The 16,093-nt window shown below is 37.7% G+C and overlaps 1 protein-coding gene across 1 annotated transcript; it reads left to right on the forward strand.

Moving 5' to 3' along the window:
• The first annotated feature begins 402 nt into the window (after positions 1-402).
• On the forward strand, positions 403-8,995 carry MS3_00008260 (uncharacterized protein). Its single transcript, XM_051216617.1, has 4 exons — positions 403-630; positions 2,727-2,846; positions 4,936-7,449; positions 7,481-8,995. Exons 1-3 carry the CDS (start codon positions 475-477, stop codon positions 5,080-5,082), a joined length of 423 nt encoding a protein of 140 aa, XP_051065206.1. The 5' UTR covers positions 403-474; the 3' UTR covers positions 5,083-7,449; positions 7,481-8,995.
• The last annotated feature ends 7,098 nt before the right edge of the window (positions 8,996-16,093 follow it).

A 16,093-nucleotide genomic window follows, 5' to 3' on the forward strand; every position in this document is an offset into this window, starting at 1 on the left:
AGTCGGATCAACTGAGAGACCATTTGTGCTAGGACGAACACAGACCACTTATCAACTTGTTCTTTCCAGATGGAAATTCAAACCATTTATTTTCTTATTTCTTGAAAGGATCATCTTCTCATGGCGCTAATATTATAGCCTTACTACTTTTCACATGATAACAAACCAATCTCCTACCTGGTAATGTGATAGCTGCTGATATATGAAAGCCCCACTGCCGTGAAACAAACCCATTATTCCTAATTACAAAATATACAAATCCACAAATAACTACCTAGCTGACTAAATTTAAGGCAGTCTAATGGCTAGACCATCGTCTGTTGAAAATAAACACACACATGGAGTTGCACTGAATAAAAAGAAACAAGAGCAAAAAGATCAATCGGTTTTTCAAGCTCATTGCAAAGATATTGAATATTGGATTGTTCAGATGTATTGTTTAAGACTACTTTCTAAACAACTCTCTTTCAAGACATGACGACACCCAGTGAGCTAGCACAGCTTGACGTTGTTAGTAATGGAGAAACATTTCATCTGGAGGGTCATCTGTGTTCCCTTTCTGCCTTTTCCCATGTTCCTACACATCGGGATTTGCCGAAAGACAGGACATATTTTAACTCTTCTGAGAAGGTATATTTAATGTTTAATACAAGGAAATCTTATAAAATCATATTTAGTGTCTTATCAGATGTGAAATCACTAATTTATGAACTAGATGCTTTGAAGGCCTTAAACAGCTTAGCTAAGATGCCACATGATATCAGATTCAGATTTGTGTAGTAAGGACAGAAGGCCTACGGCCTATTTTATTCCTTTTCTAGTATGCTTCTGTGAGTGTCCAGTCTTCTCTTGAAAGAGTCAATTAAAGGTGCGGACACCACTGCTTCAGGAAGCAGGTTCCAATTATTGATGACTCGGTGTGAAAACCTGTATGCCACGAGTATTTTGTTCGTTCTTGGCTTTTCTACTCACCTGCTATGTCCTCTGAGGTGTCCCGATCTAGTGGGAAGAAAGAGAGAGAATAAGTTAGGTCCGAAATCATTTCTTAGTACTCTGTACATCAATATTAGATCTTCCCTTAGTCTGCGATAGGTCAGAGTAAAGAGGTTCAGTTAGGTCCGAAATCATTTCTCAGTATTCTGTACATCAATATTAGATCTCCCCTTAGTGTGCGATAGGTCAGAGTAAAGAGGTTCAGTTTTTCAAGCCGCTGAGCGGCTCTATATGATAAACCCCGGAGTTCCGGAATTGCACGCGTAGCTGCCCTCTGTACCTTTTCTAGTATGTCTGAGTCACTTGTTGGTTATTCATGATGAATTCTTAAAAAGTTGTTGTTGCATCGAATCTAATCAACAGTATTGAGTCATAAATATATGATGACCGAAATTGATATTTTAGACTTCCCTCTATTTTCATAATCGACAGTTTATAGCTTTGTTTTCATTTAATACCCGAATTACTTACGTATTAAAGTTTGGGCATTATATTCAAATTCACATAACATGCACTCTATGTTTGCTTAGAAGTTGTTCACCGAAACAACTTGCTTATTCTTAAACTGGTCTCCTAGTTTGATGGCAGTGTTTTCTAATGTGTCAAGTATTGCGTTTTTTGGCCAACAACTTCTACATTCAATTACTTTTTGGATCGAACTGGTTAACTTGTTTTATTGTTCCATCAGTGGTTCTATAAAAACACGGGTGGTCTGAGATGATGTAACACATGCCACGAATTTATGCAATGTGATAATATCCACTCTTTTCGAAGTCTATTTTTTATTATTAGTTTCCGTACTATCATAGATGCTATTATTTTTTATAATGTACTGGCGCAAAGTACAGCATTGTAACCTAACCCTTGTTTTCCGCAAGTCACAAATCGTTCGTGATTGTCTGTAGATTTAACAAAACTGCTCCTATAGTAAACATTTTTGACATTAACCAACTGTGGCCCTAAAAGGTTGTGCTGAACGGTAACACTCATTGAGTAGCATATAGTCTTACACAAATTGAATTTATCCATCGAAACAATATTCAGTGTACTTTACAAGCGAGTTGATCAGGCTTAGAAAAGAAGTAGTAAGAGCGCTTGCTAAGTTATTTTAACTCCTTTTTGCTTCAAGTTTCATATTGAGATTAAAAAATTGAAACTGTTATATCTGGACGTGAATAACTGAGTGGCTACGGTTAGAAATTATTTCTGAAATATTGTATATATACTCTTATTGTATAACCGTTAAGAAACTAAACTACATGCAGTTATATTCCTCTTATTATAAGCTTTTATTTGACTTGTTGGTTACCGTTATATGATTTACTAATCTCAAGTTATCCTCAATCAATTAGTCACATTTTCTCATAGTCACAGCCACTTTTGGCTTGATCGTGTACAAATGTTATTTTCTATTTTTTGGTGTGGTTTTGCCTGTATATAAACGAAGTATGTCTGAAATATATGACTCGTATCTTGAAGGATGAGATGAGCGGTCTGAACTTAACAGGCAATGTTAAGAGGAAAAAGAACCAATCGGAACTCTAGACTCCATATACTGGTGTATGCGTCATTAGTTGGATAGTATAAGTCATCATATGTAAATGGGCAATCGTATTTTGCGATAGTCATATAGCTAAGAGCATAAGATAAACCATAATTTTAAAATCAAATCATGTCATTTTATTACATGAGTGTTCAATAAAAGTAATTTTGGAAGATTATTATTATTTTAGAAACAAGGAAATCCTTGCATATATGATTCAATCTTTTCTAAAGAGGATGATTTCAATCCAAAACTTCATCGCAGTGATCGCAGGCATGATAAACTTATTGGATTGGAAATAAACCAAGAAGTGAGTTAAATACTACATATTTTTTTATGACAATATGTTCCAATATTGACTTCCACATTAGAATACATAATTTTCTTTGTGAGAAATTTCCGAACAAATGTCTGGCTGTTAGCGTTTATTGTGAAACATGCAACCAGAAGTCAAAAAATGGAATGTCGCATCTTATTCAATGACTTATAACTTCACAGCTGACTTGAAGTCAAAATATGGAGGCTCATTACCATTATATTTTCCTTCGAATATTGTAATGGTACATTTTGAAGATATTCACAAACAATATGTTTTCTTTAGGTTGTATTGATGTCATTAATAACTTCAGAGGAAAAACTGAATGCGTCTGATTTACCGATGGATTGAACTTTGGAATAATTTCAAATGTGACCAGAGAAAATCTTTAAACATCCAATTGCATATTTCGCAGCTAAATAAAGTACCACGATCTTAAGTCCCAAACATTATAGGACTGAGACCGGCTGTTTATGTTCTATAGAATATATATTACGGGAAATCAGCTCAATGTGGTACATTATTTTCGATCTAAACTCACCTTTGATCTCAAGTGCATAAAAATTAGTTTTGTTTCTAGACTCCCGGAGTTACCCAAATACGTTTTGAAACATGATTTTCTTCTGTAATTACATACCAACTCAACTACACAAAGTCACAAATTGACTGAGATTGAAAATCTGAATCACTATATTCTGAGTTATTTATCGTGATCACAACAAGACCTAAAGATGTGTAGTAGGCCATGGCACACCAGACAACTGCTTTTTAACAGTTTGAGAGTTCTTAGCAGTCCGCAATCACGAACAAATATTTAATAGAGCCTGTAACTTCGGAGTTCTTACGGCGCTGAATTGAAACCTATCACTCAAAGATTTTGCCTTTAGTCGATGTCTTCGTGTTGCACAAAATTTCAAACTCTACAGATGGACGACTTGCTCCCAGGCTGTTTAAAGACATTGCCAATCACGAAGAATTCCGTAGATGTAAAGGTTACTGTTGCGAAATTCTAATGGGAGCTATTATGATTAGTATTATCACACAAAGGGACAGGGTATATAGTGTTACTATGAAAATACACACATTGAATATAGTTCACATAAACCAATACGGGAAACACAATTGTTACATTGAACAAAAGTTCAGATCTTCCAAACCAAAGTTAATACGAGATTAATGTAAGAAAATACTGACCTCAGAATATCACACTAAACGAAGCTCATTACCTGTCTCCCTAGCCGAGATTAGTAGGGAGTTGATACAAATAAACACTAAGCCAAATAATTTCATTTTATGTCGTCATATCTTAAAGCCCAATAATATTCATAACACAAAGGTGGATATCTATTGTTAAATGCTTTTGTCACATTCTTGTATTTACCTGATGATTTATGGTGTGAGAATATTATTGAGTTCACTTTTTTCGGCTGTAGGAATTATAAATTCATAGATCAATTATCATCACTGATCACTTTCTGAAGGCTTAATTTATTCATTTAAACAAATAGCCAGTTTTATCAACTTCTGAAAATCTTCTCCATAATTAAAGCATCATTTCTAATTGTTTTTTCTATAATTATCAATATAGGGTTTTGGAGATTATTATGTTTTTGATTGATGTTAGACCACCATTGAAAACCTAGAAGCAGTGAGCGGCCTTTTAATCTTATTGTGTAACTCCTCAGCAGTGCGCATCCACGATCCCGCTAGCGAGATTCGACCCGAAAGCACTTAGTCTCACACGCGAAAGCTTAATCATCGAGACCACTGAGCCAGCATCCAGTGATGCTTATGTCTAATCTCAACCAATCCATCAAAATTTACGACCATCTTCCATTGTACTCAGGTAGGTACCTGTCTCTCCCCGACACGGATTAGCTCCACTGGTCACAACTTCTCACTAGAACTCGGAGAATTCCCACACGAACCTAGCCACTGATGAGCACATGAACGAAACAGTCGTCCAGTGCTTCCAGATTTTCAATGGTAGTCTAATATCAATCGATTCATGATCTTTATCTTCTATAATTACTGTATTTGTTTATTGAACCTATTCAATTAAAATTAATTGATTTCATTATAGGAGAAAAGTAAAGATATACCAACACTTTCATCATCAATATATGGACATCGTTTAAATAAAAATATTGAAAATAATGATCGTAAACATGTTCGAATTATGCTAGTGGAAAGTGAATTTTATCGTCGTAATGGAATTGATTTATTATAATACATAATACACTTTATATATAAATACAATTATTTTTGTAGACATAATGCATAGAAACAACTTAATTGTGTATTAACCAATCTCGTTAGTATGTATAAAATTGTTGGTTTTTTTGTTTTGCCAGTGATTTTTGTTTGGTTTTACATAATATGAATTTGTTTTATTAAACTAGTTAAAAAGTTATCAATAAAAAATGTTGATTGAGATCATGAACTGTTTGATGTTAGATCGTAATTGAAAACCTGGAAGCAGTGAACGGCCATTTCATCCTATTGTAGGATTCCTCAACAGTGCGCAACCACGATCCCGCTAGCGAGATTCGACCCGACGATATTTGGTTTCGTATGCGAACGCTTAACCTCGATCAATTCATGAAATTGCGCAACTCTCTTTCATTGTACTGAGGAAGATACCTGTTTCTACTTGACATAAACTTACTAATTTCTTTGGGGTCCCATCAGCTGATTACAATCTATAAAATTTTAAAAAATCCTAGTTACAAATATATTGAGATTACTTTTGGTAAATGAGCTCATTTTGAGGGTTAGTTTGAATACTTAAAAGTAAAATGTGGTAAAGATGCATACAAATCTAAGAAACTAAAAGAAATAAAATAAAATTCATTTTATTCCGCTCGAATTGTTGTTCTTGCTGTCTATTAAATATGAAGATAAAAATTGCTTCTCAGTATGAATCAATGTAGGTAACAATTATGTTCAAAACGGAAATCTTCAATTTTATCTGGATATATGTCAACGTTTAAAGAAACAGCCATACAAAAATGATTCGTCGAATAGGTAAAAGCATCAGACATACAATTTTAATACAGTAGCTCATAGAATACAACAGTTTTCTAAAACAAAAACTGTCTTGACTTTTCGTCCGACAACCTAGCTCTGGCTTCTTTCCGGAAATGATTAAGAGGAACAGCTTATCAAGGTGAAATAAGGTTAAATCGGATTCATATATATTAAGTGAAGAAACATTCAACACAGAAATCTTGGAACTTAGAAATATAACTCATATTTAGTTAGTCCCGATTTGAGTTTGATAAACTACGTTAAATCATATTGTTAATGATAGCAGATTCTTACCGATTAAGTGACTGCTGCACTATATCGCAAATTGAACCTATACAGCTGATAGAGACTATTTGTAAGGGTTTGTAATTTGATACTCGTATTCAGAAGCTGAGTGAAAAACACATTGACCTTTGATATGACAGGTAATGGGTTGAATCGCCTTGTGATCATCAAAACTAAGATCCAGATACATCCATCTGACGAGCCTCAAATAGGACAGAATGTGTGTCCTGATTCTCGTCTTTAGTTGGGACCCAACTTCACTAAAATGCAACCTTTGACCTAACCACTCCTATGAATCCGGTGTTCATCTTGCTGTGCTAATGAGGTATGGCAACCTGGACCGATGTACATATGTGCCTGGTCCTACGTTGTAGCTGACTGACTGTGAAACTTAAAAGTTTTATGTGGTCACATTCAAGCATCAGTTGATAATATAAAGACAAAATTAAATAGCTACCCAATGTCTTAAGATTCCCGGTAGATCCGTAGCATATTTTAATTCCTTTTTTAAGATTATATAGTCTAAATCTGGGCAAAAATCCTTCCCACGGTCGACAAATTGAATCATTTGTTCTGACTTTCTAACACTGTTGAATTTAGTTGACGCTAACAAAGAGCTGTGCTGTGATTATCTTATTCAAAGTACACGAATCTATCCAGAAGCCTTCTTCGATAGAAAGGATAACAATTATGAAATTTTTCTTAGCTGTCAATGTTTTAGCTCGGTTGTGATAAGAGTTGGATAGGAATCCCCAACTACAATGAATGATCAACTCGCTATGTCACGAATCTATCGACATTGGGAATATGCACAAATGAATTGAAGTTCAGTTGTCTCGATGGCATGATTGGGTCTTTGAGTATTGACACCTATGGCTTTTATCTCTATTATGATCGTGTTCATATTAGACCAAGATAGCTTTTCACTGGTTGATTAATTAGAGTCAGTTTATGATGAAAACCATATTCAGATAGTAACTGATCTTCGAATCCATATAATTACATGATTTATCTTTTGCCACACAACTTGATCGTGTCTATTATGAAAAATCCAGTAAGAAGAATTGTTTTTGGTTTCGAATTATCTCCTGAACGTAAGTGTATGTCGAGTATTTTATTCGATTGGCGAACACTAAAATTAACTAAACGATTTCTAACATTTTTCTCAGTAACTCACATTGTGTCGTCACACTTTGTTTGGACGAGTTCGAATAATAAGATAATCATTTGTCCACGATAGGTGGTACCAAATTAAAGAACTCACGATCTTTCGTCACATAACGTATGTTATTTCAATTCCACTAATATATCAGTATTCAGTGAATAATATGAACTTCGTTTATATAATCATAAATCAATCAATCAGATGTATTGTGATCTCTGAACCCAATATCCCAATTTTGGAGAAATAGGACAAAAACTTCAAAATTTTATTACATTTTTGAGAAATTCGTCTATTTATTTATGAAAGCGGAAAATTTTGCACAAATTTCGGTGAATTTATACAAAATGCCTCCATATTTTTCGACAGATATCACAGAAGAGCCTGGTGATTATAACTACCTATAAGTTTCTACTCAGGTATTCCATTTATTCCAGTCAATTACACACAGTGAACGCACTGCCAAAGAAACTTAACGACAACCGATCTATCGCTGTAATTAAGACTTATTCGTAACACATTAAAATGTTTATTAAAGTTTAATAAATTACAAATTATTCATTAACAAATAACTTTTCCATTTCTTAATAACGGAAGTACATTACGTGGATGCTGAACTCTCAGTCAAAATGTTCTAAAAAAATAAAAAACTTCAATCTTTAGTTAACAAAAAATGTCATGGAAACCAGCTAATCCTGAATACTATGTAAAACGTTGATGACATACTGACCATAGCCTATCGTGATGACCCAACCGAGCTATATTGGCTGGAACATATGTTCCTGTAGGTTCTACAACGCCAGGCAGGTCGATTGGAGAACGGTAAGATTAAAAGCAGCAACTAAAGGTCTGAGAGCGAAGTCGTACTGCTGACAGCAGTAAGGTATTTCCCTCGGACAACCAGCATCTGCAGCGATGCTGTCTTCTCACAAGGATGGAAGGGGTTAGAAAAGGTCGACCCTAAAAATGTCACATCTCACCTTACCTCACGAATTTCCGTCTCCGGAGGTCAGGCCCTTTGAAGAACGGAGCTAACACATTAAAAACCTTCCACGAAAAAGCCGTGCGCGACCCGCCCCAAGCAGTTGTCCCTTGCGCTCTGCGGTCACGCTCCCAGGTCGTCAAGACCAACACTAATCCAATTTCCTTTTCAGGTTCCTCAAGAAATACCCTTCCACGGTGTGGGCAGCTGGGAAGTGACATCAGCCCTCATACTCGTAACAGCACACGAGACCAAGTTGGTCACACTCAAATCCTTCCTACACCTCCTCATACCTCTCTTATCTCCACGAATAACCCTCCTCACGACCCTTTATCACCTCGCATCGCCAGGGCAAACGATTCCAGTACGCCAAACGTTTTTACTGGTCTCCTGAAACCACGCTCTAAACTACATGTAGGAGCTTTTAACGTCCGAACACTGTGCCAAATAGGACAACAGACTTCCTTAGCTAGGACTTTAGAATCTCGCGCCATCGATGTGTGCTGCGTCTCCGAAACGCGCATACGGGATCCGAGTAGCGTCATTCATTTAACCTCACCATGTCAAAGTAACGAAACAACTCGATTTACGATCCGTGGATCTGGAAGCCCTGATTCTGCTTCCTGTGGCCTCGCCGGCGTAGGTATAGCATTGAGTCCTAGGGCAGAACTAGTTCTCTTAGAGTGTATCCCAGTAGAAAATCGTTTGTGCGCTGTCCGACTAAACGGAACAGGAAGGACTCGGAAAGTTAAGGACACTCATCGTTGCCTCTGCCTATTCTCCCACTGACTGCAGCTCAGATGCTGTAAAAGATGAGTTTTATAGAAAGCTTTCCGACCTTCTCCGAAAAGCTAGGCGCTCTGATATAATAATGGTGGCTGGTGACTTTAATGCTCAAGTGGGTAAACTAGGCGATAGGAAAAGACACCTGGGTGGATCTTATAGCATCATGGCTCAAAGAACAGATAATGGCGACCGTCTGTTGCAGCTATGTTCAGATAACCGCTTGTTTCTTGCAAATACTAAATTCAAGCATAAGCAATAACATATTTTAACATGGCGACCCCCTAATTCCTCCCAACGTTGGACCCAAATAGATCACATCGCTATCAGCCACCGATGGAGGGGCTCAATAGAAGACTGTCGCTTATTCTGGAGCACATGCTTAGATTCAAATCATGCTCTCGTGCGAGCGCGTATTTGCTTGCGTCTTACTGGACGTAGGAAAGACGCTACAAGGAAACCTCTTAGGGGCCTACCTTATGATAGTCAAGCTAAGAGTATATTTCAGGAACAACTAGGAAAACAGTTAGGCAGCCATGTAAGTGATGCCCACCCCGAGGCAGCATGGAATGATATCCGAAAAGCTGTGGAAACAGCAGTGATATCTGCTAGTACGGTAAACCAGAAGGTTAGGGAGCAACACTGGATCTCAGCAGCATCTATCGCACTGATAGATGCTCGGAAACTCATTCCACCTGGCTCTGAACATAGTGAAGAGCGGAGTCAGCTTAAGCGCAAGCTGACAAGAAACCTACACAATGATCGCGAACAGTGGTGGGTAGCGAAAGCAAGAGAGATGGAAAAGACAGCGGCAATAGGTAATAGCAGACAATTGTTCAGACTCGTTAAGGAAACTGGAATTAGGAACCCGACCGTTAGCGAAACAATCTCAGAGAAAGATGGACATATTATTCATTCTCAATCCAGGAGATTGGATCGATGGGCAGAACACTTTAGGGATCAGTTCAACTGGCCTTCAGCCACACTTTGGTTTTCCACGATCTCCAGTCAACCTAAATGGGAAGTTAATGTTGGTCCTCCGACTCTTTTCGAAGTTGAAAAAGCCATAGGAAATCTGAAGCGAGGGAGAGCAGCAGGCCCTGACAGATTTACTCCTGAGAGTTTTAAGGATGGTGGTCTAGTATTAACAGTGAGATTAACTGAGGTCTTAGGTAGAATTTGGGAACTAGACGTAATCCCATCTGACTGGACTCAATCACTGATTGTGCCAGTCTATAAGAAAGGACAAAAGTCCTCTTGTGACAATCACAGAGGAATCAGTTTGACTAATATAGTGTTTAAAATATTAGGTTCAATAATACTTCGACGCCTAACCAAAGCTCGTGAAGAGCAGGCTAGAGAAAGTCAGGCTGGTTTTCGACCTGGACATGGTTGTATAGACCAGATATTCACACTACGTCAGGTTCTAGAACACAGACATACATTCAGACGCTCAACAATGGTAGTATTTCTCGACCTTAAGGCAGCATTCGATTCTGTTGATCGTGAGGTTCTGTGGCAGTGTTTGTCACTGAAAGGAGTACCAAAGAAGTACATTAACCTTATACAGGCTCTCTACTCGAACACAACTGGTCGAGTGAGAGCTTATGGCGAACTGTCATCAGAATTGATTACCTCAAGTGGTGTTCGTCAGGGCTGTCCACTCTCCCCATTCTTGTTCAACTTTGTGGTCGACGTACTTTTAGAGATAACACTCTCCTCATCTAAATTTCCAAGGGTTGAACTTCTACAAGCTTGTCATGCATATCTCTACATAGCTCCCCCCCCCCAGTGTCCGGAGGTAACACTGGTTATAATAACAGCAACAAAAAAATTGTAAGAATATGGTATATACATGTATGCAAAAATATTATTTACAGTAATAACCAACAAAAAATGTGGAGATGGGTATGACATGCACATCAGTAATATACGATGTGTTATTGTGTAAAAGTAGCATAGATGTAGCATAGCAATAACAACCACAAAAGGAATGAAAATACGGTTATCCAAAGTCTTGATTTGCTAATAATAATAATAATAATAATAATAATAATAATAATAATAATAATAATAATAATAATAATAATAATAATGTGCAAAACTCTTAATAAACCCACAAGAAAAAAATTGAATTGTTTATTGTTGTGTACAATGAATAAATAATTAACTAGAGTTTACTCATTTATTATTGTGACAAAAAAATTATTTTTATTATAAAAAAAACTATGGCAAAACAAGTAACTGTGGGAAAATGTGACTAATTATGTACACATGTGAAAAGAAAAAAAAATTATAGATTTTATTGGGAAAATTGGGTGCATTTAATAGTATAGTTGTTGGGGACGATAGATCCCCAAAACTCAAATTTTGTAATTTACTTATCGATTAAATATGCAGATAGGTCAATTGATGAACTATCGATTCAATGTACGAATAGGTCAATTGATGAACTATCGATTAATGTTCAAATAGCAGTCAATTGTTGATTAATGTTCAAAAATCTTCCATGACAATATCGATTGTAAATAATTGTATAAATACGCTTGACTTGTATGCTTGATCTGATCTGCCTGCCTGACTTGTTATCTGCTGTTTGTCTGTAGAATACACTTTCTACACCTTACCCAGACTTTTTGATCGAGTTAGCAGAGTTGGGGACAACGGACCAGAATAGACTATCGAGATTCTGAACCCTTGATCCGATCGATAAGTCACTGTCATATAATCGGCTATCACTTTGAGCCATAACAATTGGCGACGGGGTAAAAAAAAATACAATCCAAAGTCATTCTGTAATTGGACAAAATCCAGTCTAATTATTCAATCAATCAGTATCCAGTTTGTCATCAGTGTCCCTGAACGACATTGGTCATTATTCATACAGTAATCTTCATTGCTGGTGCTGATCCAAAAAAATGACACTCCCTTCCGATCGATTGCAGCTGCTCTTTGAACGACATTTGGAGTTATTATTCAAGTTCCGCACGCAGCTGCTAAGTCAGTCATGCTATGAAGATGCGACGGAAGTGGATGGATTGATATCTGAGTTACACAGTGAGCTGGAAAATGACAGCAGCCTCCATGAATCCTCGATTAACTGTACTTCAAACGGAACGGCAGTCATCCATGATGCGCCTAGTGGTCCAGTCCTCTCCATTCCAGAAACATGCCCGGTAATGGACTCAAACTCTGTTATCCCCAAAACAGCATGTGCAGACGGTGACTTATCCAGCTCACAAACACACTCCCTGGCAAATGCTCATAGAATTGTCGCAATAACCACCCATGAAACAGAAAACAAATCGATCAGTACACTGAATACAACTTCTTCAAATGGTTCTCATCAGTATGCGACAGATGTTTTTGACAAATCTTATTATCAAGATTCTCTTTTACCAGAAAATATGTCAGATGCATCAAATGATGATCAAAAACTTAATACAATTTTGATAGATGCTAATTACCTTGATGATCGATTATCTACAAATAAGATTCCAAATAAATTTGGTCACAATATTTCAGAAGAATTAAACTTCGAACACCTCATATCAAGTGTCGTTCAGCCTCAAGACTTAGTCACTTTCAGTCAATTCTCTGTTCAGTGCGATAAATATGTCTTAAATAAATTCAGTTTAATTATAACGTGGGCATATGAGGATCCAACACTGTTTCGTGGGGGAGGATGGACCTGGAAAACTTAAAGTCCGGATATCAACTCCGGATCTTCTAAAAAGGGGAGGAGTGTTGGGGACGATAGATCCCCAAAACTCAAATTTTGTAATTTACTTATCGATTAAATATGCAGATAGGTCAATTGATGAACTATCGATTAAATGTACAAATAGGTCAATTGATGAACTATCGATTAAATGTTCAAATAGCAGTCAATTGTTGATTAATGTTCAAAAATCTTCAATGACAATATCGATTGTAAATAATTGTATAAATACGCTTGACTTGTATGCTTGATCTGATCTGCCTGCCTGACTTGTTATCTGCTGTTTGTCTGTAGAATACACTTTCTACACCTTACCCAGACTTTTTGATCGAGTTAGCAGAGTTGGGGACAACGGACCAGAATAGACTATCGAGATTCTGAACCCTTGATCCGATCGATAAGTCACTGTCATATAATCGGCTATCACTTTGAGCCATAACAATAGTACACTGATAATTGTCTGTTTAGATTTTTTTTGTTTTATTCAGCAAAATGTACATAGCACTTGGGTTTCTTTACAGTTCTGCCTGAACGTGTTAAACAAGTAGTTTTGGTATTCAGTTTTTTATCCCCGCTCTGCTCAAGTAGTGATTGGTGGGAGGGGTTGATTAAATGCCGTTTTATCTTCTTTGTCTAGTTGAGCTACGTAGAAAGTAGGTTTTTTTTCTATCAATAGCGATAGTCACCTTTCTTTCGCACTTGTTGATTATGAAGTGTTTATTTGTTCTTTTAATTAATTGGTATGGTCCGTCGTAAGGTTGTTTCAGTGGATTTTTAACAGCGTCAACTAGAACGAAGACACGTTTCTAGGCTTTTGTCAAGTTGTATTCGATTATTATGTTCTCGCGGCGGTATTGCATTGATTCCTTGCATTGTTTGTAGAAGTCGACTAACGAAACGACTTGGATCAGTCGGTACTGATGTGTCTGGATCTACTAAATGGCCTGGTAATGTAAGAGTTGTACCGTAAACTAGCTCAGTGACTGTGCAACCTGTATCTTTCTTTATGGTTGATCGGATTCCTAGGAGTAGGAGTGCTAATGCTTCACTCCGCTTCGATGTATCATCCTGTGCCATCAGTGAGCTTTTTAATTGGCGATGAAACCTTTTGACCAGACCATTAGCTGCCGGATGATAGGTTGTTGTTTTGATGTGGTTCATACCCAGAAGTTTTGTGGATTCTTGAAATAGGATAGACTGGAACTGGGGACCACTGTCTGCAGTAACGATGGATGGTACTCCGTAATTTGATATCCAACGGTCAAGGAATGTGGTTGCTACTGTCTCTGCAGATGTGTCAGTGATAGGACATGCTATTACCCATCTTGTGAACCTGTTCACTGCGGTGAGTATATGCGTGAATGGATTTGATGGTGGCAGTGGACCGACTATATCTAAATGAATGTGCTGGAAGCGTTTATCTGGCAGTGGGAACTTCCCAACAGGATTGTGTTTTTGAATTTTGCTGCGTTGACATTGTATACAGCTTCGGGTTCATCGCTTTATATCAGCGTTAATCTTCGACCACACGAAACGTTCAGTAATCAACTTGGTGGTAGCTCTGATTCCAGGATGTGGAAGTTCGTGTAGTTGTCGAATTACCTGGCGTCTGCAAGCTTGAGGTACGAAGGGGCGGTTACTCCCCGTTGAAGCGTCACAAATGATAGATACATTTTAGAAATGAATGGGTACAGGTTTGAGAATCAAGTTAGAGTTTTTTTGGCAGATTTTTAGGTTTGCATCGTCTACTTGTAATTTTTCAGTTGTTTCAAGATTAACGTCTTGTTTACGTATTAGCGTATTCATATCCTTTCGTGATAGTGCATCGGCTACGACGTTAGTATGTCCTTTGATAAAATGGATATCTGTTGTAAATTGAGAGATGTAATCTAATCGTCGCGCTTCTCGAGGTGAATGTCGATCATAAGAGGTGTTGAATGAATAACACAGAAGTTTGTGATCCGTCATGATAGTGAAATTACCCCCTTGTAATAAGAAATTAAAGTGTTTGACAGCTAAATAAATGGCGAGTAACTCCCATCCGAAAGTACCATAACGTTCTTGAGTTGGTGACAGTCGCTTGGAGAAGAATACTATGGGGGTAGTCGTGCTGTTTACTTGCTGTTGTAATACTGCTCCCACGGCTTTTCGTGACGCGTCCGTACACAAAATCAGGTGGGTTGTGGAGTCAGTATTTAGATGTTGTAACAGTGGCGTTGGAAATCATGGACTTCGCTTTTTCGAATGCCGTTTTGGCGTCGGAAGGTAGCTTGAATATTTGGTTCTTTTCTCTCTTCGTACCTTTTTTTACCACTTTTCAGCAAATCTGTTAACAGCTGTAGTACGTCTGGATAATATAGTAGAAGCCGTCGGTAAAAATTACACGTTCCGAGGAAACGACGTAATGATTTTACGGAAGTTGGTTCGGGGTAGTTGATAATGGCCTCGACTTTTTTCGAGGTGGTTTAATGTCTTGAGAGTCGATGTAATGTCCTAGGAACTACAAGGCTGAGGTACCGAATATACATTTAGAAGAGTTGATTACGACGCCATTTTTTAAAACGTCCGAAGTGGATTTGTAGGCGCTGGACATGCTCTTCGATTGATGAGCTGGCGATCGAAACGTCGTCGACATAGGTGAACACAAAATCTAAACCTCTTGTGACATCGTCAATGAATCGTTGGAAGGTCTGAGCGGTATTTTTAGTCCGGATGGCATTCTTAAAAACTCAAACACACCAAAAGGTGTAATGATGGCTGTTTTTTGATGTCTTCTGGTGCCATCAGAATTTGATGGTATGCTCGTACAAGTTCAAGTTTCGAGAAAATGTTTTCCATGTAACTTTAATGAGAAATCGTGTATGTGTGGAATTGGGTACCTGTCAGGGATGGTTTGGTTATTTAAACGACAGTAATCACCACAAGGACGCCAGTCTTGATCTTTTTAAGGAGCCATGTGCAATGGCGAGGCCCAAGGACTGTTAGGTTGTCTAATGATTCCAGGTGTTCGATTTCCCTCTTAGCCGTCTGCAACTTGTGTGGTGGTAATCTCATCGCCCTGGCGCAAATGGGTGGACCGGTAGTGCTAATGTGGTGTTGCACATGATGCACGGTGCATCCTTTTTGGTAATCCGTTTTAGTGATGCACTCGTATTTAGTCAGGGTGTCGGTGAAAAGTTTGTTCACAGGTTTCGTTATTCGTATACCATGTATTTCATAGTCGGTGGTAAGTGTACCGTTCACCTGCAAACGTGTATTTTTGTCAATCAGCTTCTTTT

This window comes from Schistosoma haematobium, chromosome 6 (assembly GCF_000699445.3).
Source record: "Schistosoma haematobium chromosome 6, whole genome shotgun sequence".
NCBI classification, from domain to species: Eukaryota; Metazoa; Platyhelminthes; class Trematoda; order Strigeidida; family Schistosomatidae; genus Schistosoma; species Schistosoma haematobium.

What these genes read in the sequence shown, in the direction of transcription:
- MS3_00008260 (XM_051216617.1), top strand. Translation starts at nt 475, where the DNA reads ATGACGACACCCAGTGAGCTAGCACAGCTTGACGTTGTTAGTAATGGA. An exon ending in ATTTTAACTCTTCTGAGAAG is followed by an intron (nt 631 to 2,726) that starts GTATATTTAATG and finishes TTATTATTTTAG; the next exon opens with AAACAAGGAAATCCTTGCAT. An exon ending in GATTGGAAATAAACCAAGAA is followed by an intron (nt 2,847 to 4,935) that starts GTGAGTTAAATA and finishes ATTTCATTATAG; the next exon opens with GAGAAAAGTAAAGATATACC.